At 40.6% G+C, this 27978-nt stretch overlaps 1 protein-coding gene across 4 annotated transcripts in view; it reads right to left on the bottom strand.

The window, feature by feature from the left end:
• LOC110982290 (uncharacterized) overlaps positions 1-27978 on the bottom strand; it is a 73960-nt gene that overhangs the window by 8851 nt on the left and 37131 nt on the right. For all 4 annotated transcript variants that reach the window (XM_087141422.1, XM_087141423.1, XM_087141424.1 and 1 more), the window contains 27 exons: positions 26694-26804; positions 26335-26463; positions 25085-25204; positions 24146-24262; positions 23294-23410; positions 22072-22194; positions 21098-21208; positions 20110-20232; positions 19437-19556; positions 19011-19124; positions 17905-18021; positions 17133-17249; positions 16201-16305; positions 15071-15184; positions 14592-14714; positions 13188-13301; positions 11794-11910; positions 9695-9823; positions 8993-9106; positions 7246-7359; positions 6188-6301; positions 5195-5560; positions 4063-4182; positions 3405-3533; positions 1954-2079; positions 1610-1726; positions 664-771 (listed from right to left, as the gene is read on the bottom strand). In XM_087141422.1, coding sequence (XP_086997548.1) covers positions 664-771; positions 1610-1726; positions 1954-2079; positions 3405-3533; positions 4063-4182; positions 5195-5560; positions 6188-6301; positions 7246-7359; positions 8993-9106; positions 9695-9823; positions 11794-11910; positions 13188-13301; positions 14592-14714; positions 15071-15184; positions 16201-16305; positions 17133-17249; positions 17905-18021; positions 19011-19124; positions 19437-19556; positions 20110-20232; positions 21098-21208; positions 22072-22194; positions 23294-23410; positions 24146-24262; positions 25085-25204; positions 26335-26463; positions 26694-26804 — 3429 coding nt within the window. The remainder of the gene's footprint in view (positions 1-663; positions 772-1609; positions 1727-1953; positions 2080-3404; positions 3534-4062; positions 4183-5194; positions 5561-6187; positions 6302-7245; positions 7360-8992; positions 9107-9694; positions 9824-11793; positions 11911-13187; positions 13302-14591; positions 14715-15070; positions 15185-16200; positions 16306-17132; positions 17250-17904; positions 18022-19010; positions 19125-19436; positions 19557-20109; positions 20233-21097; positions 21209-22071; positions 22195-23293; positions 23411-24145; positions 24263-25084; positions 25205-26334; positions 26464-26693; positions 26805-27978) is intronic.

Below are 27978 nucleotides of genomic sequence, written 5' to 3'. Positions count from 1 at the left end.
CCATCATTTTTTCTTTAATGCACTGCATATGTGCCTTGAGACACAAATGGTTCACAAGTTTTGACACAGTATTGTTCACTTGTGGGTGGGTATAAAGCCACACAGTAAATGTCCACGATACAAAAACACAAGCAAATTCTAGAGCTTTCAAACAAGCATTGTCCCAATAGTGACTTCTTCCTAAAATAGGGTAAGACCCTCCTTATTCTCTATTTCTCAAAAATATGTTTTTAATATCAGTTATTTGTGTTGAATTTGTTGGAAAAACCTCAGTTCTGAATAACCAATTTCTGATAAACAGTGGGAGTACACTTTACCAAATTGTGGCTATTGGCTCAAGAGCAAATAAGTATGGACCTGAAGACAACTGTGGGAAAAAGTTAGAGACACTCCAAAAGTTTGTCATTTTACAAAATTTCATTTGATAAATAAAATCTCAAATCAGCACCAAAACAAAAACTTTTCCTAAGAAGGAAACAGAAGTACTTTTGCGTTGGAGTAGACACCAGGAAACTGTACAGCCAGCCGGCCGGTAAGTCAATGTGTTTATTAAAAAAAACACCACTATTTATAAAAAAAACAGCTTCACAAAGGACCAGAGAAACAGTCTTGTCCTTTGTGAAGCTGTTTTTTTTCTAGTCATTTTCTAGACAGCAAACATACCAGTCCCACAGGTGGCACCGATGTATTGGGGAGGACACAGACAGCCATAGCCATTGCTGTGGACAACGCAGGTTCCATTGTTCTGGCAGTAATTGTCAGGACATGGACCTTGGGGAGAAATGAGATATCAAGATGAAAGTTTAAAAATCACTTGCTGGTACATGATCAAAGTCAGGAAAAATTTACAACAGAATAAAAATTTGTGAAGGGATTCCCACAAAAAAAGTCTGGAGGTTGATCTTTTTCCCAGTAATTTGGTTTAAGGTTGCGTTGCAAAGAGCAAACCGTGCCCTTTGTTTGACGTTTCGCTTAGTTTGGTATCCTTGGAAAATGGACATTATGCAGATAAGAAAATCTGAGGGCTCCACTCTAGAAAGACCGTGTTGACTTGAGATCCATTTTGATAGACTGGGTCACATTTGAGTTGGCCTTTTTTGATGAATTTTAAGACTGTAGCTTAACAGAGCAGATTTGATTGAGGGGATTTAGTTCATCAGTGATCACAAAGGTCAACTTTACCGCGAATAAACACTCGATGCGCAAGAATGATACACGTAAGTGTGTGCCCTATAAAAAAAACCAAAACCCGTTGTCCGATCTGAAACTTCACAAATACATTCAGCGTGGACATCCTTACACACATGCCAAGTTTCAAAGAGATTGAACAGGTCAAAGACAGCCAATTTTTACTATAATTTGTTTTGGGGGGGGGGACAGAATCACCTTCCACCATCCCCCAGCTGGAAGAAGCCCCCCGAACCCCAGTTGTTTCATTGTGAGGCAGATGTTGTGGTTAAAACGCTCTGCAGTCTGTGTCACTGATGGCTGTTTGGAAGCACTTAGCTTCGCACTCATTTCGGAAGAGTTGGAACAAATGTCATCCTAATCCAAAACGTTTGGCTTTTTTGAAAGAGAGATGTTATGCTAGCCTAGCCAGCACACCGACCTTGTTCACACCGCAGTCCCTGGTACCCATCATTGCAGAAGCACAGGTACTGCATGGTGGCCGTCACAAAACACTCCCTGGTGGAACTCTCCTCGCACGTGTTACTGGGGCATGACACTAAGAGACAACAGCAAACACCAATGAAAATAACGCTAACTTTTATTCTGAAAAACCAGGATCGGAAACAGGAAAATGAAATTTAAAGCAAGTTCTTAAATGTTTCAGATAATCCTGAATCACCTGTCGGAGCAAAATCTACAATCCTTGCTCACTATGCCATTTAACATTCAAACATGTGGGAGCCATCACTAATTGAAAACATGACATGCCCCTGTCAGGCCTACCTCTTTCACAGCGCTCTCCAGCGAATCCGTCATCACAACTGCACACCTTCTTGTCGTTAGAATCAAGAGAACATGTACCATCATTCAGACAAAAGTCGTCCGTGCACATGGGAGGGGGAATGTAATCTGAAATGAAGTCAGATTGAGAATGCCAATGTTGATGATTACAAACAAGAAAAGATGTCAGGCACAAAGTGTCTGCCATGGCTAGGGCCAATTTTGGCCTTTCTATCAGGGCCTGCCATGCTGATATGAAGGCCAAGCCTTGTTGACTCAAAACTCTCTCAAGGCTCTCACAGAGTGTAGAAAATGATGAAGAATTCAGGGCTGTGAGGTGGTTCAATCCTAGCACTCAGCTATCGAACGCCAAATGAGCAGACTTGGTAGCCATCAGTGGCTTATCAGGAAGATTTGAAATGCCAAAAGCTGGCTTACCATGCAAATTTGATGGCCAACTAAGAAGTAAGTCACACTTACTTGGTGGCCATTTGAAGGGATTAGATGGCCAATCTAATGGCCAATCGACCAGGTCTAGTGGCCTGCTAGTATACTGTGTAAACCTGCACCTCACATAATAAGGACTTTAGCCAGGACCTTACAACCGGTTAATTTCACATACAACTTTTGGCAGATTCATTTGGGAATGTGGAAAACATTTTTTCAACATACAATTTATTCTACATTACAGAATGCATGATCTTGAGTTTTGAAGCAAAATGCTGTTTACTTTCTTGTTAATCTTCAACAAACACTTGACAAAAAGCTCACTCTCTGTGTTTCTTTGATTTCATGAAGTGGCAAAATGACACCTCATTAGCAGGGCAAAAACTGGATCACACACTTTTCTGTATGAGTTAGTACGCGGATGTATACATGCACACAAATGGCATTGAAATGTAACAATGTAACAACTTTTGCAAACTCTGTACACCATAATGGGAAAAAATAATAAAGGCCTTCCCACTGCTCCGTTTTCATGAAGTAAAAATATTTCCATAATAACTTAATGTAATTTTCTACAATTACAAAACATACATTTCATGACCTTGCAAACATTTCCTAAATCTGTAACAACAAACTAGTCAAAACTGTGTCATAAAAAGGGAATAATTTTCAAAAGCAGTTATCTTGAATCGTCCGTTGTGCAGAAGATGGAGTATTTTGTCACTTCTTGAAAACACTATTGATAACTTGGAAGCTACAAAAACAAAAAATGTTCATAGGTGCAACGGCAACAATTTCATAAGGTAACAGAGGGAACACCCTACACAGCTGAATGGAGTGAAACACTGGAGTGGACCACTCAAGTGTCACCGCAAGAAGTTGTTCTGTCCACTGCACATTGAGAAAAATTCATAATTTATTTAATACAGCCCCTTAGATTTTCTTGTATACATTTGGCCAATATTCTCCCTCAATCTAGAAACAGTTTGATCTCTTGAGTGACTGACCTGTTTCACAATTCACCCCTGTGAAATTGCTGAGGCAGAGGCAGATGTAGGCATCACCAATGGTGCTGATCTCAAAGAAGCAAGAGCCACCATTCATGCAGGGCATGGAGTCACATGGAGTGGTCCTCTCTGAAACAAGAACAAAAACTTGGATAACATCCACTGCAGCAGCACTGTTCTCATTAAATGCAAAAAGTCCTGAACCTCGCAAAGGAGCAATTTGGTGTTTCAAAAGGGTTGTAGGTTTAGCAAAGCCAAGAACTGAGATTTTCAATGCGTCATCACTGTTTTATTTTCCGAACTGATATTCTGCATTCTTATGTGAATCAATGTTGACATTCCTTACTGATAACACAGAGTAAATGGTTTCTGAATATTCAAATGCTTAACATGAAGTAGCATTTTAGGAAATCAATAAAGACTTGTTATTTCTGTAATTTGAAAATTATTGGTCAGACAGAAATCCATGCCCTCACTATAACTTTTCAATCGGCCAATAGTCATAGTAATTTTTTTCTCTGACTTTGGCTCTTAAAAATAGGCAACAATGGTAAAAAAACTAAGCCATGGCCCACAGGGCCACCCGTCTAGATATGGGCTTAGCACTGGATTGATGTGGCACAGTCCTTTTGGTGTGAGCCACTCTCACCCTCCCTACCTTCTTGGCAGGTGACGCCCGTATACTTGGTGGGGCACTTGCAGAAGAAGCCAGCATTGTTCTCCAAGTTCACACATTCCCCGCTGTTCATGCATGGGTTACTGTCACAAGGTGGCTCCACTGGAGAGGCCCAAGAAAGAAGTAAATTTTAGAAGTCCAGATAGCTTGTTTTCAGCAGCCTTTTCAATGGGGTGTAGTCAGAAAAAATACACTCTTTAAAACTTTACCACAGTCCTGAGAAACAGTAAGAAGGGATTTTAGGGAAGAGAGAATCTGCCCTCGCTCAACATTTCATCGAATACCATCCTCAGGTATTCTCTATTTATATGTGCTGAACCTTCAGCTAAGATGGATTCAGAAATATTTGCCCAGTTTTAGAAATTATCAGATATGGAAGGAATTTGTTCACATGACCCTGAAAGTTTCCAGACCTAAAGATCCTTCAAATTGGTCAGGATCTTAAATTGCAATCAGAGGTTTCAATATAATCAAGTCACTGAGCCGAGTATTCGTTACTCAGGCAAAGCTAATTCTGGGAGTTCCTTGTGTGACTCACAGTAAAAAAAAACCTCTACCACAAGAACATCCATCGATGCCTATTTGAGGTATGATGGACGCAATAGGAGGGCGCTATCTGGTTTGGGTAAAATCTTTTGTGTTGACTCCAAATTTACTCATTTCAAACAATGCCCTCATATTGTGTCTGCCATGCTTCAAAAAGGCTCATATCAAGTGAACTTCTGGTTAATGTGATTTTGTGAATGTGAAATGAACAGGAAGAATGAGCCAAATTATCAAACAGTTCAAGTGATCTAAACTGTAAGGTACACACAAAACAAGTGCAAGTCTGAGTGAGGACTACGGTTAACCACAGTTCAACCAATGTTACCCAAAGGACGCTTGGTTTGAGCAACCATCTGAAACTAAACATTTGGGCATGGTTGCGCGACTGGTTATCAACAACTGATTTAATTCATCAGTATTGGCAGAACCATTCATGTGAAAATAAGTGTATAAACAGTCATTCACCATGATGACTGATGTGAGAATTGAGGCCTGGTCTGGTCGAACTATAGTTCATATGCAAACTTGACCCTGGATATTATAGCAGCGCGTTGGTGTACAGACTTACTTGGTGGACAGTTGTCTTTTACAGTCAATGCAAAGCCCTGTTGTGTCTTGTCATTGTCTGACACGAACGTAATCCACAGGGCCGGCCCCGTCGAGGTGACCTCGATGGGTGTGGTCGTGTCCACCGCACCTGAGTACGGCTGGATGACACTCTGCGGGGTGACTGTAGCCCCGTTGCCGATCTCCAGCACATCAAAGGTCATCTCAGTCTGGAAGCTGGTGATCAGGACAGTCAGCGTGTTGCCGGATTCCGAACGCAGGATCCATTGGCAGTTGGCATTGTTTTCATAGTTGCTGGGGTAGTTGGGACTGTTTATTTCCACCATGTCACACTCCCGCATATTGTAGTTCAAACGGCAACCGATGCCTGTTTGTTTACAAAATAAAAAGAATGAGTAAAGACTAAGGTCAAGTCAATATAAATAATTGGATATTCTATGAATCAAATATTTGACTATTTGGTTGTACCAAATGCCCACAAAATATGTATGTTGTTACAGTGGTCTACATCATTGGCTTTCAGGACAGGGGTCCGTCTCCTAGATAAGGAGGGTGGTAGCCCAGTTGATGTTCGGTTCCTACTGGTGACCTATTCACTTTGTCCCAGCGAGACTACATACCTCACAAGTAAATTAAAATGTCTGCCTACAACATGCTTACACATTTGCCTACGTTATTGGCACAGACAGTCCATACTTGTTCACAAGTCATCCCGTGTGAAGCGAGCAGTTAAGGGTCATGGTGTCAACTCCCTTGGTATGGGCTAGATGCCTAGATTAGAGAGGGCATGCCTTTTACATAGCCAAGACAGTGTACACAGTGCAGACAATACGTCCGTCCACAGGTATGAGCATACACTGTGACCAACAGGCACAACCAGCTTTCATCTGAATGTAGAGTGGTGCCGTGAGTTCCTGGTTCAACCTACAGTCTATCCCTTCCTCATCAGCGAGGGGGTACTCTTGAATGGAGCCCCAGCAGCTTAGCAACTCACCAATCTGGCAGTTGTCGCCCTCCCACCCAATGGCACAGTTGCAGGTGTAGCCAGCCACCTGGTCCATGCACGTTCCATTGTTCTGGCATGGGTTGCTCACACACTCATTGATATCTGGTGAAGAGGAGAAAATTGTCAGTGTTGGTCTGAGTGACGTACACTGCAATGACATCTGGACAAACTGCAATGGACAAACATTCTGGCCTTTCAGAAACATTTTGTACCTGCTTGCGTCCATGGGCAAGACTTTTTACCTCAATTTGCATATCTTAACCTGGGCGGGAATTCTGCATCCACTCTGCAGCAGGGACATACAATGTTTCTATAATAATTTGATAAATAGACTGAGTTTATTGGCAACTGGAGCCATGCAGAGAATCCACACTGAGCTTCAATGGTTCCTCACGTAGCCAATCTCATTAGATGATTTAATTTCACATGACTCCGCAGTGTTCCAGATATGCAGTAAAAACCAGACCTTTCGCGTATTTTCTTTACATGAGGAAGATTGATGTTCTGTTTTGATTGTCACAGAAAACTTGGACTTCCCCCTCTTACGAGAATTAGATAACTCCATTTACTCTGTTTTAACACCTACAGACAGGTTCATACTTCAAGCGTAGTGGGTGTAAGTGAAACAAATTTGATGTCACAAACATTAGCAGCAAAATTCGCTTGATTTGAAAAGTGTTCAACTTTTGCTTATTTGTAGCTATTGAGTTGGCATCACAAGTTTGTGCTTTCTCACCAAGTCAAGCCGGCTTTTTACATGTTCTGCAAGTAGTTATCTTTGCTTAATTTCCACAACAGCTGTAATTTGACTTCAGAATTAATGATGCATTAAACGGAACAGCATTCCCAATTAGGTCCGGGGTCCATAATGTCATATTAATATCTTGGTCTAGCTTTGGTTATGAACATATATTTGAAAAGCGATTGGCAGGTTTAAATTGGAGTCTGGCTGAAAGGGTTGTGGTAATATATTTTTCAAGCTCTGGTATTATGGAATATACCATTCAAGTTGTTTATTACAAAATTTGTGAAAAAATCTGAAATACTTGTTTCGCAGTTGTCGCCTTGGTAACCGAGCAGACAGGAACAGGTGTATCCATCATTGCCATCGATGCATGTGCCTCCATTCTCGCAAGGTGTAGACATGCATTCATTGATGTCTGTCATAGAAAGAATGTAAAGAAAAATGAGTTAAATATTAGTGAATTTCAAATGAAATCAACAAGAACATCAATTAATTGCGTAGTTAAACATGGACGCATGCAGTGATTTCCGATTCACAAACCTCACAATGCATGTACTACACCATTATCTCAACATTCCAACTTATGTTTTAATAGAAATTCTGGACATTCTCAGATTATCACTTTCCAGAGAAATACTTTGAGGCTCTGCATAAATCAAAATATCAAGTTGTGGCAAGACTATGTAATCTTCAGAAATACTGAGGCTCTCTCGGCTGACAAGAAATCTTCATGATGTTCAACTCACTGTGAACAGTGAGAGGGTAATGAATATGTAACACTGATCAGTGACGTCAACTAGCTTTGCATTGTACAAGGTTTTGCCCTAACACTGGTGTGTTTATTTAGACTGTATCTTAAGTGTAGTCAGAGAGTTTCAAAAATACCACAAGCTTACTCGGGTGGGATTCCAAGACATCTAACCACAACACCTACACTAGCAAGCAGGAAGCTGTGGGTTCGAATCCCACCTGAGTAAGCTTGTAATTTTTCTGTGACTCTCGGACCACACCAAGAGTACTCCTCACTGTAAGGGCAAAATCTATTTTAAAACATAACACTGGTGGTTAGCATTGATGTTGTCAAGTACTTTTCGAGTGCTTTTTTTCACCACCAAATACTTAGCATTCTAGGCAAACATAGAGAGAGACAATGACAGTAGACAGCAAATAAAGTTTCTGACAGAAGGAAACAATTGGCTGAGAAATACTGTACAGCCCCACACTCCCGAATCCTATGATTTTTACATACACTTCAAGGTGTAAGGGTTAACGGGGGTACCTGAGATGTACTCAGTAAATACTTCCTGAAATTTTTTGTAATAACGTGTAAATTTTTACAAGACTCTGACTGTCCAAACTTTTTTAAAAAGTAAATGTAAGTGCATTCTGCGCTTTTCAACTATCTGGTGGTAAACTTGCAACTTGAAGAGTGCTCAGCCACGACCCCGCTGATTAATGACAACTCAGGAATTCAACCTGTGCTTATTTTGATATTGTCAACAGAAGAGGCCCATTTACGCAGGTTTATAAGACAAACATTACCCCTTCTAGGTAAAGATTGATTATTGACAAAGTTGACCTATCAGTCAAAGTCAAATGATCCGTGTCACTGTACTGTGGCAAATCAAGCAGAAGGGATTTTTAATTATCTGCGACTGACTGTTACTGCAAAAGGAGGGTTCCTGGAATAACACTTTGCAAAAAAGATAAAAATACACTGTATTCCCATGGGATTATTGGCATTGAAAGTAGACCAAGCTGGTCAGTAGGGCAATGATTAAACCATCGCATTTAGGAAACTGAAATTTTTTTTATATTGTGCTGGCCAATCAGTAGTTTCCTTGGGTATGATGTCACAGACCGGCCGGCACTGTCATGCACTCTACGTAATGCCTTAGATTCTTCCTAGAGGGCACTGTTGTCATTGTGGAAAGTCATTACAATACTGGTTTGCATACCGCTCTGGTTTCTGTTACCAGTCACTTGTGTAAATGGGCCCTGACAGTCACATTTACGATCTGGAATTCATTAGGAATAAACGAACATACTTATATTGCAAAAGATGCCCTCGTAACCAGAAGGACAGTCACATCGGAATTCGTGGATGAGATTACGGCAGGTTCCACCATTCTGGCAAGGGGTGCTGTAACATTCGTCGATATCTGTAGAACAGAAAAAAGTGGTGAGAGGGTTTATATGCACACAGTTTTTTGTGCAATACAAAAAGGGGTATGACCATCTTATGCATACACACACAAAACTCATTTAACCATATGCTATCTTCATAGTAATAAAAATTGTTGTGTTCTAAACAAAAATGTCACGAAGGAACACGTTGCAGAGGCAGAAAAGAAGAGAGGGAAAATATTCATTCTGAAGAATTCCAGTTTTCATCAACTTATAAGTCGAAAAACGTAGCCTTTGAAACTTATATTCACTCCATTAAGTAATTATTAATTATGGACTGCAAAAGTGAATTAAAGTGGCAAATGTCTTAGGTGATTCTTACAGAAGTATTTTCTTGATTGCAGTTTGGGTCAATCTTTACACTGGAGTTCATTAGTTGGACAAAACATTGTTGCTTTTGGACAAAAGTGGGTGAACAAAGACTGTCTTGTTCTCTTGCTTTTGTGATATATTCAGTCCATGAGTTTGGGTAAAAAATGGCATGGGTCCCTTTCAAGAAGCTGGCATCTTGATACTGGGTCCAGGTTGAGAGATTTGAGATGGAGTCCAAGTTGAAAACTCACCTAGCTCACAATCTTGTCCAAAGAAGCCATTTGGACAGAGACATTGGTAGTCAATTCCAACAGTGCTAAACAGATTTTGGCATGTGGCGTTGTTCTGACAGGGATCATTTGTCAAACAGTAATCCTTCCCTGTGAGAGTACAGAGAAATGCATGAAGGACAGAAAGGAGAAAATTGAATAGTGCAGCTCAGTAAAATTTGCTTTCTCTATAAAAGATTTTTCTTTTGAGGGCAACCTGTGAACTCTGGCAACCTGATCAGGAAATCTCACTAGATGTACTCATGAGCGCGCATTTGACCAATGTTATATTGTGACCAGTTACTGTTCCCCACATTGACAAGGAAATAGTTCACCGTACTTGTGTATAAGAAATGCATTTGTGGATCTTCACATAGCAGCCCTGGCACCTAATGGAGAATTAACCAGTAAGAAGTGGGCTCTTGGTCATGAATATGTATGAGGTACAGTCCCTGGTAATGCATGCAGCTCAAACGGGGCTGCCTTGTAAGAGAGCTGTGCTGTCAAGTTCTTTTCCCTGTCCCCAAGTAAACCTATCAAATGCAAAATGGTGCCCTGGGAACCAGTGTGCCCGGGCTGTGTTGACATACATGTGCTGGAATACATAGGACATAGTTTGAGTAAGTTTGGGGAGAACTGTAAAAATTTCTTTTCAAAGATCTCTGATATCTCTTAAACCCAACCACAATCAGGCTGAGTCATAATCCTTGAAAATAAGTTCAATTAACCTTATCCACTTCCTGCCAGGTGGAATTTGAATATGTGGGACAAGTTCCCGGGCAATTTTCAATATTTTCTGTTTTTAGAATTCTTCAAGAATTCATATCTTTGTTTACAGGACGTTTACACCCACACAAATGACTGTCTATCTGGTGGCTACTCTAATCTGACAGGCAACCTCCACTGACGCCCGAGTATTGCAGCCAGGCCTGCCGCCAAGTAAAGAGAGCCCAGATTGTGCGGTGTTGTGTAATTGTGGCCCAGTGCATAGCTGAATGGCAGTGGTGTCTTTTCAAATGCGGCCTGATTAGTATGTAGTGGTACTGTATCACTCATCGCTGGAATGCTGGAGCACTTTTACCCACGCTGATAATCCGTGGGTGCTGATAATGCGGCAAACAGTGGTATACTGTTTCAAAACAATGACGGATTACCTTTGCTAATGCCAGCTGAAAAATGACGGTAATTCCCAGCAGCTCAGTCTTTTGTTCTGAGTACGGTCTTTTGTTACAAGGCCCAGCTTCTTTGTCCGATTTTAGGCAGCCCGGCTATGCATACAAACCCAAGGAATCTGGTACCGGAAACCCTGGCACCAAGTGGCTATTTTCAGAAATTTTTTCGCTATTTTTCTACAATATGTTTTGGTGCCTTTTTGGTTTTTATGCTTGTGTATATTTCCACATTCATGAACAAAACTGTGAAGTCTTTCCAGGGAAAAAATTTTAATGCACCGATTTGTGCCCCCCAAAATGCTAAGATTTTTCATATTTTGCCATTCTACATTTCTTTTTCCTTGGTGATTCATTGTTGGTTGAGTATATGGCAATAAACAAGTGAGTGACCTTTTCTCAGAGGTGTTTTCATTGAGCAAATTTTGGGTTCACAATTTGATCAGAAGAACCTATGAACCCACCAGTGTCTTCCCTCACTGAAATCACAGGAACAGTGCCCTTTATTGTCCCCAAAAGCATGGACAATCTTTTATATAATCAAAGGCACTTTTAAATGCACTGAACCTAAAAGGGATGTCACCTATGACCACTTGACGCCAGATGACGTGTTAACACATAATATACCGTATCTGTTCCATGGAGGATGTGTACACTCGTTTAAAAACTCTTTTTTCATTTCCGCAGTTAATGTATTAATGCATCACGCTTGGCTGGGTCATAGTGCAATTGCCAAAGATGAAGAATTCGCAGGTAACAAAACCCACCCCCGGCAGCTTTTTCAGGTAAGAAAATCTGACGTTAACTGACTATTTTTCAATTAAAAAACAATAACATAACGCTGCAGAAAAACTGCATTTAAGAAAAAATCATGACTTGAAGGTGCAGGCCTATATATTCCTTAATGCTTACTTATTTCACAGTTGTCACCCTCATACAAATTACTGCAGCTGCAGGTGTAAGTTGCTTCTGGTCCATCGATGCAAGTTCCCAAATTCTGGCAGGGGTTCAAGACGCAAGACAGGACAACTGCAGGAAAAACAGGAGGGGAAGGCAGACAAGAATTTTCACAACTACTGTAAACAGGGATTTTTTGATATGACATTATTTCATCCACACCATTTTATGTGCCAATGGTCCTTGTCACAGTGCATCTGTGAGGACCCCTTGTAAAAAAAAATGGCTGCAAAACAACCTGGATGTTGCCTGCATGACAGACCCCTTGATTTCTTTGCACATGCAAGTCCTAGATATATGCACATTATCACAGTTCTTTGGAGTACCAGATCGATTGGGTCCATGTGTTGGCCTTGCATGAGGGGCAATGCTTTTATTACAGCTTAAATTGCCGGTGCACAGATGGACTACAGCGGGTGGAACCATGATGGCCAATAACAAACACATTGACTTCATGACGTGAGCACCTCAATGCCTTGTCAAAGCTATGTTTATGTACATTCTGTCTCCTCCACGGTAGTGCTAATCTTGATACAACACCATTAAAAGTCAATGTGTCCAAACTCTCCTAATGTTGTGAGACACAAAGCACCCTCTACGGTTATCACACAAAACCTATGACAAGAACTGATGGACTTAGAGATGACAGAAAGGAGAGAGGTTTTCTATATGAGCCAGTGCCGTGTTTCAAAAAAGAAAAATCAAGGAATAACAGAACAATTAAAGAACCTGATGTCACTCCTGTTTGAACATGTTTAATGCATGGAAGTCAGCCTATGGCTGGCTTGATCGGTTCCACTTCGCACATATGTACTGATGCTCTTAAATGACCTACAACGCACTCCATTTTCAGGCTGACTGGCTGAATACCACTGAGTAATATAACATGCCTGGAGAGCTAACTTCTGCCTTGTATGAAGGAAGCTTGACATTGTCCTGAGCGCAAACATTTTTAATTCATGTACGTTTTGTAGAATATAATGAAATAAGACAAACTAATTCCAAATGATGTACTCTAAATGGAATGCGCAAAAAACAGCATATGCAAATAGCATTCAAGTACATTTGTTATTAGTAGCATGATGCAATAGAAAGCTGCAGTAAAATGCACCTGCAGTGTATATGCGCACCTGTTTCAGTTGCTACATTGATCAATACCAAATGCTCATTTACTGATTATTTACTGATTGTACTTTTACATCTTTGTTAATAGTTTCAGAATACAGATGTAGATATGAAACAAGCCATACAAAGGCTGTACAAAATTTTGAGTTCTCCATAGATTTTGCACACATACAATCTTATCATTAGATATAGCTCTTTGCCAAACACCACACTCGCTCATTCACCTTCACTGCACGTGATTCCCCCATAACCTGTCCTGCAATTACACCGGTAGCTGTCTGTCAGGGTGTGGCACGTTGCGCCGTTCTGGCAGGGACCACTGCTGCAGTAATCCACTCCTAAAACAAGGCAGACAAATTTCTTTTCAAAAACTTTTTCATTTCATTTTGTGTTCATCCAACAGCATGAGTGCCAATGCAGGTAAATCACAATATGGTGTAGGATACCACCAAGAGGCAATTTTGTGTATGTGGTCCATCGAATAATGGCCGACTTTCTGCGATTTGCACTTGAGCCACTGTTAGTTTGACAACTTCAGGATTTTTGTGACAGATTTGGATATTCCGTGCAATGGAAAGAAGGGATTCATTAAAGTGTTTTCAAAATACACTTAATAGGAATTTTTAATCTGGGAAAAACAAAACATCAGGAATGATTAAAGTTCCATGTATGTAGCCTCGGAATAGAATTTTGTTGGCCATTTCCCACTATGTTTTGCAGCACAATGGGTAGAGACTGAAACCTTTATCCACATACCAACCCAGACGGAATTCAAACCTCAGGTCGCAGAGAACGAAGGCCAGGAAACCACCACCATGCCAACCATGGGCGGAGATTAAGGATGATTACTGAAAGGTTGTCTTTTTGCAAAGTGTGACACAGCACAGGGTCCAAGGTCCAACTCCAATTAGGGAGAGGCTACAGGTGTGCATAATGTCAGTGACTTGAAAAGAGGTGGGGGGGGGCTGATTATACTAGTAATCCCCCCAGGTCAACAAGTAGAGGGGGAATATATCTCCCATCCCCCCCCCCAGATCTCTGCCCATGTTGCCAACCTCATTTCATTGACAATCACTACAATCAAAGACTTGATATTTATAGTTTTTCCACAAGGTTTTGCAAACATGTTGGTGTGAAAAAAAAACCTGCCGTGTCAAAATTGTTCTAAATTTTTTTGAATTACATACTTCCTTGCAAAGAGCATTCATTAATGCAAAGATCTATGGATTAAACACTTTGCAGTTATTGTTGTAAAAAAAGGTAAAATGATTGACGGCACTTCTCCCTGTTTAAATTAAGCAAAACAAATTGATCCGTGGAAATACATACCGGTGGTTTAGGTAGGAAACACTCTGTAGAGAACAAACTACCTCCAATATTTTGCAATGTTCTAAACTTTGACTCGGAGGAAAGAGAGACACCTTTTCCTCATCAGTATCATATATGAAGCTGCTCCGGTGTCACAATACTGAATCCCATTTTTTTCATTTCAAAATTCTGCAGCACATTTCGCTCCTGGTAGTCATCACCCACTCAGATTCAACATCATGTCAACCTGATTCAAATGTACAATTTTATTCATTCCAAAATGTGACTTAAAACAGAATAACTTCAAAAACTGGTCTCACTTGTTTCGCATGAATCTCCTGTGTAGCCAGCAGGACAATTACATGTGTACATATAGCCACCAAGATCAATGCACTGTCCACCATTCCTGCATGGAGGGGGTGTGGCCAAGCATGGGTTGTTATCTGCAAGGGGGGAGGTGAAGCATAGAAATATTGGTTCAACCAGTCAACTATTTGTTGTCATTTTGGCCATATGTGAAAACAAAAGTTCAAGGGATAACAACTTGGAAAAATAGTGGATAATGGAAATAAGTCAGATTTTGGACAAACAGAAGGGTTTTAAAAATGCTGTTTGTGATAACGTTGCAAATTCAAAGTATGTAGTTTGATTTGATGTTACTATTACTGAAAAATTACATCTGAAGTCAGGATTTCTCAATCCCAACCTTTTGGCTTTGGAAAAAATTATATAACAGGAGAATTTAGCACGGTGGGAAGTTGGAGGGAGGTTAAAGATTACAAGTGAACTCAAAGCTTACAAAATTCACAGTATGTGCCAAGGTTTTCTGGTCGGCATTCACAACGGAAGTATGACACAAAGTTGACACAGGTGGCATTGTTGGTGCACGGATTGGAGAAACAAGCATCCATCACTGGAAAACAAAAAGGAAGGCACTCTTGAGCAATTTGGCAATGAATGAAAAAAGTTGTAAAAGTTAAAACAGGAAAGGATTACTTTAGTACTTGTTACAGGCCCCTTCAAGCAAAGATCAACGGCAACAATGCAGTGTTATTCCAATGATGACCTAATCTCTTTCCTTTCCATGGCATATCCAGAACCACATCTTCAGGGCTGGAAGCAGCCCAATTTGTATGGGGGGGAGGAACAGCAAAAAATCTGAGAATTTCTGTAAGTAACCTTTTCTAGCCTTTCTGCAATTTTCACACCCTTTGCAAATAAAAAGAGATGAAACAATCCTGCAAATTACCGCAAAGCCAAAAAAGTACCCGGGGGATGGGATATAGCCCTGTTGACCCCCTTGGACCTGCCTTTGCCAACACTAAGGAGGTATATTGGCAGATTCCAATAGAATTTCTTAAAAATTGCCAGACTTAAAATTTTCCAAAATTACTTGGAATGGTAATAGAAATGTTAAGTTTTTAATACTTTATGCCACATCTTCAGCTTTGAATTTGAGCATTTACCAAGCACTGATGTTTAGTAAAACTGGTTAGGTACAAGCTTGGCTGATTTAAATCACCTCAATTTGAATAATCGATTTAAATCACGATTCAAATAAAATCTAATTTTAATAAAAATCTGATTTATAAAATAAAACATCTGAATTTTTATTTCTTTAAAAGATATAAAACATTACCAACCCTGGATGGGTTTGAACAAATCTGGGGAATGTGGACATTGGATTGTAACTACTCCAAAGGTAAAATAACAAAATTAAGTCTTGATCCCAGACGATCACAGCAGTTTAAAAAATTAAGTTTTTAGGTTACAAGTACTTGAGAAGTATTCTGCTGAATACTCTTTCTATGCTTCTTTCCTTAATATCTTAATGTAATCTTACGTCCGTGTGTTACCATCCAATGTCCATGTTCTCAAGCTAAATGGTTAAAGTACAGTTCAGAAATCAAACTGAAGGGTGCCACTTACATACATTACAGGTTGTTCCACTGTAACCTGTGTTGGAACAATCACATGCGCCACTCACGCAAACACCCCCATTAAGACAGAAAAGGTTTGCGCAGGGATTGGGTGCTGAAAAAAATTCAAAACGTAGAGTTGAAATTAGAAAGAGTTCGTGCATGTAACAAAAACCAGAAGGGTTTTGCATGTGTGAGAAACCAGACTTTTGGACATGAGGTTTGAAAAGTGGTTTTCAGGCTATGTCCAGAATGGACATTACTGTCTACGACTATGGCTGTTCCCTTTAGCATTGTACTGGCAAAAATCAAATCCGTAGTCACAAATGACTAATTGGAGCTTTAGCTCTCTCAGAGATTTCTCCATAAAAACTCTTTTAATTTCGTAAAATGGTGTAATAGGAAATTCTAAAAGGTAACCACTTCATGCCAGATGCAGTGTAGAAACATAGACATTTCCTGTGTCATAGCCATGGGATGTTTCAAAAAAGTCCTGGTAAATTCTGTGTAAAGTACTGGGAGACGTTATACCCATCCCCATGATTAAATGAATCCCAGCGAGTGTGTACAAACGCAGAGGCTTGAACTGGTCTTTTGAGGTTCTAGTGTAGTTTTAGCAAATGTTGCTCTGTGACATCATCCGAGGGTTCCAAAAATTGACAAAGCACAAAAAATGACCTCCAAAGGTTAACACTTGTGAAGTTCAACTTTGTGAGAGATTGTAGATGTGGTCCCCTGTCATTTTACTAAGAAGTCGGTATTTTCAGTGGGAAATAATACTGTTTTCTGTATCCCTCTTTCCTTGATCTGTACTAAATGAACAATGCTCCAACCTCCAACAGTTCTATGATTGGACCTTTCCTTTCCATGCATAAAACATATTTATAGAAATGGCACGACTGGATTTATACATGGAATAGCTAATTTCAGTTCCAAACTTACGGATTTGACAGTTTGCTCCAGAGTATCCGCCAACCACACAGTTACACTCGTAGCTGGTGATGCGATTGATGCACTCGCCGCCATTAAGACAGGGTTGGGATGAGCAAGGATTGGGAGCTGGAAATAAACATAAAATATGCAAAAAGAATTACAGCTAAATGAGATCGAGATATAGTGGCACACGCCCCCTCCTAAGAATACCCAGACTGTATTATCACATTTGGAGCTTCCGACTGGCAGGATTTATCAGTCTATGCATTTTAACTCTGCTGACAATGACCGATGTTTGTCACTTTGACCCGGGATGTGGGGACACAATCTGGCTGCCTGAATACACAGGCATGGCTGATGTGTATAAACATCACAAGCGTGCCTCAAATCACCTCCAGCTGACGTCTGGCCATGTTAATCCTCCCGTTGCTTTAGTACACACAAAAGTACAAGAAGTATACATGGCCGCTGTGCAAGGCCTATTGTGGTAGTAAATATCACACTGAGGGCCTTGCCACGGTGTTATAACAAATGCATTGCAGAAGAAATATCACGTAAATACTATTCAAGTGCTTCTTTTGACTTAATCTGTCCTCTTGTCCTTTTAAGAAGTCAGTATTCTGGGCCACAAATATTACCTATGCCCAGGACAAGCTCATAATGGAATAATTCCATTTGCAACTAGTTACAAGCATAGACTTCTCACATTGGATTACTCATATTGTTCATGTTCATTATTAAAATATAGAAGTGAAACCACTATCAGGCAGCATATGCATACGGATTTCACAGTTGGCTCCTGTGTAGATGGTGTTGGAGCAGTTGCATGAGTATAATGTCCCGAGAGGTGTACACTGGCCCCCGTTACGACACGGCAGGGATGTGCATGGATCTGGAGCTGAGGGAGAATTGAAATGAAGTATGTTAGAAAATCAAATTACCCTTACCATTTTGTTTGTCCATTTTCAAATGTGGCGAGGCCCCATGGGAAGGGCAAAAAAATGGTACCTTTTACTGAGCAACCATGATACTGTATGAACTCTGCAAACAAGGACCTCATGAATGTTGAGATAATACAGATGGTCAAATATGCTACAACTTCCGTGCACCAGATAAAGAGATGTTAAAGGTTTATGCACATTCTGGTGAAAATTACTAGTTGTGTAACTATGCACAAGTGGCTGCAAACTGATGTTCACATATGGATCGCTAAGCCCCATTAACAGGCACCCTGATGATTTGGTCACAAAATCTAACAGCCCACGCACCCTGTTTCGGGCAAAATGTCACTCCAATATGTGTTGATTTTGAGAGAGTCATATCGCGGTTGAATGAGGGCTCCATTTCTGATGCAGATCTCCAAGCTGAATACCAAAAACCCTCAGAAGATATACTATGCAAAAATGCAACTGTATGATGACTTCTTAGAAAGAATGTACAAGTATGTGCTTCACCCATAGAGATTCCATTATTTTGTCACAACCTTGAGCAAAGTTTTCCTCCGAGGTAAGATGCCTTTTTACAGTGCTCACTGCTTATGGACTTCATGAAACAGAGAGCACATCTGTTATCATAAAAGCATGTGCTTAGTGGTGCCATGAAATTGGTGATTCATTGTTGGGTAAGTACACCACAAGAACCCACTAAATGAGAACACATTAAGAGACCAATATCACAGCAACAGCACCCTTTGTTATCCCGGATGCAGTCAAAAAGGGTATTTCTTAAAACGTGTGACCCAAAACCGATGCCACAGTGTTTTTATATATGGTCGACGAGTACAAACATGCACAAACTGTGTGTCTGAGTAAACTCCACGACCTGAACCCTTCACTGGGATTATTTCACCAACATGGGGCCCTGTGCACATATTGCTTCGTTACTTACGTGTGGTGCAGAACTGGCCGGTGTAACCATTCCGACACTGACAGGTAAAGCTGGTGACAGCACTGTTGCAATTGCCGTTAGCACCACAAGGATTGGAGTTGCAGGGATTGGGTGCTGTAAACCAAACACACAAATTGAGTGAACAACACTCGGAAATCTACTCCTAAAAAGTACAATCAATTATCCATTTCAACAGCTGTTTATAATAAACCTTTGTGACATTTGCAATGCATCATGAGATTGAACGACAAAGACATTAACAGTAACTGTGCTGATGAGGAGCCAATTTCTTCTTTGGAATTTCAAGACTTCTAGAATTTCCATTGTGGGAATGGAACTTTTGTCTCCCTAATTTTTTCTTCCCTGTATGATGTTCAACACTTGTGTATAGTCCCCAAAACCACGGTACCGGTACCGTGCACTTACGCGTGTATATTTCGCAGCGAATGCCACTGTAGTCCTCTGGGCAGCTACATCGGTAGCCTGTGGTGCCAATGGGAATGCAGGTTCCCTGGGAGAAACACGGGTTGGGGTCGCATGGCATTACTGTAGGGACAAACAATGAGTGCCACTGATCACAAATTGGACAACATGTTTTTGCAGAGTGACAAGAGATATTGTCAAGTAAAGACCCTCCGTCAACGATGTCATACTCAATGTAAAACCACAAGTGTTTACAGAATAACCAAAAACAAAGGCAGTTATTACAATGCACTCTCAAAATAATGTAATTTGGGACCATTCATTTCTGCCTACGAACATTCCATAAACCAAACCCATCAAATAGATTACATACGATCCTAAGTAGCTGCTGATGACGATTTTGTCTGTCTGATCAACAAATGGTTAGTTTTCAACGTCCACAGGAAATTGTGCAATCAAACCATTCTTCAAGACTGGCTCCGATCCATGGCCTGCGTGATTGCTGTGTCAATATGCTCTAGGGTTCCTGTCCAGATCCCACTCTTCATATCACACACGTATGTTCAACAAAGTTATCTGTGCACAATGCAAAACTTTACTGACTGATAAGAAAACTCAACTGACTTATTGAAACAATCCTACAAAATCCTGCATCTTGTCTTGATGAGCAAGTTACCTGGTGGGGTGTAAACTTCACAGTAGATCCCGGAATAGTAAAGAGGACACTGGCAAGTGAATGAAAGATCTGAGCCACTGCTGCAAGTGCCTCCGTTCCGGCAGGGGTTGTTCGCACAAGGGTCTGGAAAGCAAGCAAACCAGCAAAACAAATATTTACTGACCCATGTCAGCATCCAGCAGAAGATTTCACAAAACTTGGAAGCCTTCAGGAAAAATCATATCCTAACTGAGAAAATGATTCCCATGGTCCGTTGTTATAAAATACATTCTGACCAGAGTAACTTTTAAGTTGCTTGTCTTTTGGCCCTAGACAGAGATGGGTAATATGCAGTACTGTCACCAGCTTCAAGCTTGGGGGGCACAATCCCAGCTTAGGGGAGGGGGCATATATCACAAATATTGATAATTGTAATGCCTATGGTTTTTGCCAGTTGGGGCCCACCTGCTCAGCTAGGGAGAGGGAGAACCCTCATCTGCACCCCCTCCCCCGTGGCAGGCATCATAATAGGACATAACCATACAGTGCATTCCGGTACCTGGCAATATTACACCATGTTATCCTTTCCCACCGGACCAGAAATAATCATAGAACCCATCTCAACTCCCCGGCAGGGCGAGTGTACAACCATCAGTGAGGCCATTTCAGGTGATACAAGGTTATCCAACCACAAACTGACAAATGACCCTCTCTTCCCTACTAAGGTACATGTACCTATTTACACTCCCAGGTGGAGAGAGGCAAAGTAGTGGGGAAGATATCTCCCTGCAGTCACAATGTATGCCCCACTGCAGGGTTCAAACTCTGCCTGTGCAATTGAAAGTTACAAGTGCTAAACACTAGGCAACGCGCCCCACGTAGGATACTCAATGTTCCCCCCTTCTAGTCTACGTGTGTATTTCACGGAGTTCCACATCCCACTGCCTTCATGCTCATATAATATTGTTTTATTCCAATTATAGAAGAAATTCTTGGGGTGTTTCCATACCCCGGATTTCACAGGTTGGACCGCTGAAGCCAGTCGGGCACTGACATGAAAATCCATTGCCACTGATGCTGCAGACACCGCTGTTCTGGCATGGGTTAGGCTGACATGGGTCTGCAATCAGAGAATGAACAAGACGGCCTTAGCCTGAGGTACTAGCATTCTGAAAATTACCCCTGCTGGCTAACGCACTTACTGGCACAGACCTATTGATATGCCCATGAGTGGTTTGTAGTACTAGTTTAACCCAACAACTATGTTCATCCTCAGAGACTACCAGACTTTATACTTACCTGAAGTGCACCATCAATTCCCTACAAAATTATTTCTCAAACTTGACCCTACAAAGTGAGCACAAGTCATTCTTAATTCAATTAGAAAGATGAAACTGTTCATTCTCCATCAGGGGCCAATGTTTCTCTTGTTGCAAATTTATTAATACAGATCAATGTTAAAAATACATGTAATAATTTTTGTTACGGGTGTGGTGATTTAATGGTTTTAAATCAGGTTTCAGTCAACAAAAATAAAACAACTTAAATTTTTAAAAACTGTTAAGAGTTTTTAATTGGTTATGTAAATGAATATCAAAAATAAATTGACATCCACAAAAGATTTGAAGATAAACATTCAAAAAAAAAATACGACAGGCTGCAAATACATTCACGCTTCTTGGCAAGTAAAGTTGCAAACAAGTCCTGATGTCTCTCAATGAAATATTTTTGGTCTTCAATTCTTTGTACATCTACGCTTTGCGATATGTATACCCAATTGAAGGCATGCACTGCACAGCAACGATACCACAGAGTAGTAAAACTTGACAACCTGCATATAGTTTTGCCTTGTAAGGCAGTAGACGGTCGGCCTTGCGATGTTTCCCCTTAACGTCATTTGCTACAATTGAGCAGATATTGAGCATATCGCTGGCACTGGCAGAACACTCGCATTTACGCTGGTTGACAAGAAAAACGAATTACCTGCCGGGGACTGGCATTCCATGCCGGTGAAACTCGGTGGGCAGTTGCAGTAATAACTTGACCCACCAAACAAGACAAAACAAGTGGCACCATTCATGCAAGGGTTGGCATCACAGGGGTTGACTACAATGGGTGAGAAGGGAAGGTCAGCACCCGGGGGGGTGGAAATAAAATTGTAAGCATGCAGGGAGGGGTTAAAATCAATACGTGGAAATTATCTAAAGACCATCCCTTTTTAAATCTACGGTTCTCGATTTTTTATTGATTCAGGGTTACATATATTTCGCCAACCCACAAAACCGTACTTCATCCACAGAAAGTATTAAAGCCGTAGAAATAAAAAGAAATGCTCTAAAAACAACAGACGGTAAATCAGTGAAAAGAAAATAAATCAGGAACACAGAAGCACATAATGAACTCTACTTCTGAGACAATTCAAGCATGTGTTTTCACCAGAATAATACTGCTTCAAAAAGCACATATGTGTATACATATATGAATCTTGAACTGCTATCAAATGTCAGAAATTGTACTGTCACACGGTTAGTTTGAACATGTTTAAAGATTTTTTTCTGTTGAACTTCATCCCTTTTAAATTAAGGGCAGGAAAGCAGTATCACCAATGACCTTGCTGTTGCTACTGCACATGTCAGGTGTGGAATTGCTACCTTTGTGAAACTTTAAAAAACTCAGGCAAGGTGAATTTTGCCCCCACTGCTTTCATGTAATCTCGTTAGAGAATGAAATTGTTCCTTCTTAAAAATTACAAATATGATTGATTTCTGTCCGACAGAGATCACTGTAATTTAGCTGAGTTAAAGAGACTTGGTCAAAGTGACTTCATCAATTGTCGGTATTCATTGTCGGCATTAGATAAACTGGTTAATTTTGCAAAAAAAACAGGAGTTTGAAAGATATCTTATTTGGGGTCGATTTCCTCCCTTGTGAAAAGGGCAACAATTTGTGCAAATTGCTTGTAACTGGACTTTTCATGGACAGCTACAACATTGAATTAAAAATGCATAATTTCTCAGTATTATCAAATCATTAGACTATCCACATAACCCAACATATGAATATTTATCAAGATTTATATCCCCCTACTCCATCCAAAATGTGTGCAGAAAAGGAAAGCGAGGAGTTGTTACTTATTGCATCAAGCAAAACTGGTGCACAAGAGATGACAAGGAAAGAGTGACATAGCAAGGACTATCTGCTTTACCAGGCTCCCCGCAGTAGACTCCTGTGTAGGCAGAAGGGCAGTTGCAGAAGAAGTCAGTGTCACCAGCACGGAGAAAACATATCCCACCATTCTGGCATGGGGACGGACTGCACTGTCCTGGGAAATTGAAACCAGACATATGGAAGGAGATGGACAATCAGGAGTGGGTCAAAGCTGACTCAGCTCAACAGAACTGTGTTGGATCAAATTAAATATGATGAATTTGAATGATCAAATTTGACCAGAATTTTCAATATCTGGGTCAAAGCAGATTACAGCTAGATTTAACGATTTAATTTGAGTTGCTGAAGTGCATTTTCCATTAAAGACACCATACAAAAAAATCTTACTGATAAATACCATTTTGAAATAAATGAAGTCAGACTTGGATGTGGCCAGGTCAAGACACAGGTAGAATTCATTCAAATATGATTTTTAGTCAAGGCAGAACATAGTTGGGTTAAGCAGGTGACAGCAGGCGATGTTAGGGCAATATTAAAACAATGTCACTGTGGGTCAGTTTACAGCCTGAGAAAATTCAGATTCACTGGTTGAAAGGTCTACAGTCAAGCCGACGTGGCTCAGGTACTATCAAGACACTGGTAGGGTCAAGACTGATTTGGTATGCAGCTTAAACTACACAGGCTTCAATTTAACAAAATCTGTGTCAGGTCAAAATGAATTGGGGTCAAAATCAAGTCAACTTTCTGGTTGGCAAGATCAAGGTCACTTCCGGTTTGGTCCAAATGATTCAGGTTGGACCCTTCAGCTTAAAGAACACTGAACCTGAAGGAAATGGTGTGGTCTGATTTACTGCTTATCAACTGTTCAGTTTGAATCTCTTTTATTTACCAAGTTGGCATTGCTGTCCTGTATACCCCGCTGGGCAGCTGCAGGTGTAGCCATTGGAGGTGGCTACACAATTCCCCGAGTTCTGACAAGGGTTGCTGTTGCAAGCCAGGCTTGGACCTGAACATGGAAACATAGTTCAAGTTTGTGTTGACTTCCCATATGGGACAACATATAAAGACACAAGAATTTCCTGTATGTTTCCTGTATGGCCCCCTTTGTATTCAATGCTGGTGACATCTACACTTGAAGGGTTTATTCCAAAATGAGATACATGTATATCCATTTGAAAAACATGGAATTTTCCCACAAATATGAAAACCTGAAGAGCTATAGCAGTGTACCATGAGTCTCTAAACCTCTTTCTTCACTATTTTGACTCATGAAAGTTGTGTTAAGCTGTCTTAAAGCTGTAGAAGCTCACTGCAGGCAACTGAAAGACGGTAGGACTCTGAAAGATACCAAAATGGCGCTAATCGCATTTTGGAAATAAATTGTTTACTTGTCCCACACTTGAGTGATTCTATAGGAGTCCACAGATGTTGAGCATGCCAGGAGCCATCAAGAGGTCATGGACAATGGCCAGTCATTATATCGCAGCAAATACATGCAAGCAACTCTGCCTGGGAGTTTCATAAAAGAGACAATGCAATAAAAAGTTGCACAATCTTGAACAAGGGCCGGCATTTGTTTGAAAGCCCAACTTTGTAAAGGACGGCTTTAATGGTATCTATGCTAAAATCTGGTCATGTCTGAAATAGGCATGGCCAGCCAGCTTAATAGTTGTTTACTATAGTATATTAGCATCCAAACCCAGACACGTGGACTACAAATGCTTGATTCAGGAAAGATCTTACTCTGGTCCCCCATAACAGGCTGGACAAAAGATTGAAATACAACCCCTAAACAGAGAAGGGGGGACATTTTTGTCACTGAACTTACCTATATACCTCTCACACCTTGTGCCAGAGTAATTGGCTGTACATTGACACTGATAACTAGACCCAACGGTTTGACATGTACCACTGTTCAAACATGGATTAGAGACACAGGGTGACACCTCTGAAAAGAGAATAAAATCATTCCTGGTTAATATTACATGGAGGGTAACAGAAAAAAAAGGAAAGAGAAGTGACAAATGAGTTATTCAATGCAAAAGAGGAAATTTGGTTATGCCAAACCTTATCATTAAAGATAATTCTTAAACAAAAAGGAAGTTTTCAGAGAAACGAGAGGAAATAGGGTACTCACTTTTAACTTAAATTCCACTTTCATTTTTTGGGTAAAACTTCCTTCAGTTTGTCAGTAATGATCAATAATCAGATGGGACCAGCATGACCAAATCTCCACTTTTTCCTAGAACTGACCAACTGTATGGGGTTACAGATCTGAAATTTTTTCGGAAGGGGGGAGGGATAGTTACAAGCAAAGTATCTACACTGTGTGAAAACTGGTTTCAACACTTTGCAAGAATTTTAAAAATTGACATACTTATTTTCGTATATAGCACATTCCAGTGATGGCGACTCTCTATGTGTTTTACACCATGTTATCCAATTTCCTGGACCCAGAAACGATGTTATGAACCACATCAACTGACTGGGAATACACAACCGTTGGTGCAACCACTTTAAGTTCATGAACCAAAAACAATTCTTTCTGCCCTCATGGCACCCGTTGATTCTACTTGGTGGTGAGAATGAAGTGACTGAAATAGGTCTGTTAAAATGACTGGTTTTGTGATATTATAGACTGTGCTGGCCATACACACCTGCTGTATGTGGAGGTTGATATCCGACTTTTTTAGAATTCAGAAAATGTGTCTTTAGCAATACTACACTGTATTTAAGTTTGGACAATTTGGGAACATTCTTTCAAGAAATAGCCGACGGGGGCATGGTTTATCCCCCCCACCAAATGAAAACATTAAAAAGGACACATTGAATAAATCAACGGTTACCCTGCCCCATCCCTGGCCCCCAGCAAATGGTATTCCTGATCCACTCCGCAGTCAAATCTATTGCAAAGGATTCAGGAACCCTAACACAGACCCAAGACTATCTGCTCTGTGCACACCCGTTGAGGGCAGCATGCACAATTAACACGTTTCAAAGGGATGACTCTTCTTTTCCTGCAATGGAACGCTACTTAAGGATGTACTGAAGGAGCTGGAAAGAGTTGGGTCAATTTACCAGGATCAGCACATGTCACTCCCATGAATCCAGTAGACTGACAGTTACAGAAGAAGCCGGACGTCTGCTCGGAATTCAGCTCAAAACAAACTCCCCCGTTCTGGCAGGGCTGAGACATACATGCAGTTGCTGATGGAACATTTGAATTAAAACAGACACACAAAGGGGCAAAATGAATGGACAAACATTCAATGACGCAACCATTTCACTGCCATTTCATGCAAAACACAAAAATTGTGAATGTCTGTGTGCAGGCATTCTTAAAAACCTCCAAAACACACACACACAAAAATAGGGGAGGCCTCTTGTGACCATATTTTTATTCAAGCTTGCACGGAAAGAAATATAATGTACAATACCAGTTTGGCAGTTGGTGCCTGTGTAGCCGGTGGTACATTGGCATACATAGCTGTTACCAATCGGAGTGCAAATCCCCCCATTCATGCACGGTGAACTAATGGCACATTGATCTACAGAGACGAAGAAAAATCACAACTCCAGTGAAAACTTAACTCTAAAAATGTAAAGTTTAACTAGATCTTGAATGCCAGGGGAATGTGGTCCATAATTTACCTTATATGTATGAGATATCACACACTTATTTTCAAAGATAAAGCTTTTGATTTGGATTTAAAGGGTCAAGGAAAACACTGCACCAGCGACACTTTTCCTTGTCATGTTTATCCAGGTTCAGATCGCTCTAAAACTTCTGAGACAGGCACAGAAAATAATCCAGTGAGTAATCAATTTTTCAGCCAACGCAAATACAACTAGTACGTTTTATGACAATGTGTTCTTAAATTAGAGAAAACTAGTTTACGTATAAAAAATCAACTGAGAATCAAACCAGGATTTGACCTTAATGCTGGTCCACTAGCCAAATTCTAGTCAAGACAGCACCCACTGTGGAGATCCTGACATTCGCACTAAAGTTGTTGCCATACTTGAGTTTAGTGTGTACAAAATCGTGAATATAAATTCGATCCAATGTGGTGATTTTTCCAGTCCGTTTACAACCATGGAGCTGGAAAGTCTGTCAGAAGAGACTGTGCTGATTGCAACAAAATTACGACTAAACTAAATGGCAAAGATCAAACCGAAAAAAATGGAAGTCAAAACTAAAAGAATTAAGCTACAAACAATAAAACGACTCGGACCAGATACTGCTTCAAGCTTTGTTGTGTCGGTAATGTCACCAAGGCAAGAAAATGTTAGTCTAAAAGGACAGACAATTTCCGGACAGATTTACTCCACATGCATACTGCCAATAACAACCGCTGCCAACCAGTAGCTATATATTGGGAGATGGCCTAAAATGCGGAACCAGCCCAGAAGAATGAATACTGAAACCCTTAAAACCCACTTTTTGCCTACCAGTCAGTGACATATCTGAGGGGGTGGGGAGAAACTTACCCCCCAGACATGTTGCCAATTTTCTTAATGGAAATTAGCAAAAGCATTTTAAGCTTGGTACAACCACCTTGATTGGGTAGGGGGTGTAAGATTGTACGTGTGAAAAATCCACAGTTGTCTTTGGGAAAAGAATTCCATTTGCCCCCTTCCAGACAAGTACTGAAGACTAGAGGGTGGTACTATGGCTGGCTATCAGCACAAAACTGTTAAAAAGAAATCTGAAGCAGCTAC

Source organism: Acanthaster planci, linkage group LG09 (assembly GCF_054643075.1).
Source record: "Acanthaster planci isolate LZ-2023a linkage group LG09, COTS_SCS, whole genome shotgun sequence".
Lineage (NCBI taxonomy): Eukaryota > Metazoa > Echinodermata > Asteroidea > Valvatida > Acanthasteridae > Acanthaster > Acanthaster planci.
Note: the sequence above shows the minus strand (reverse complement) of the source record. Positions and strands in the feature narration are given on the sequence as shown.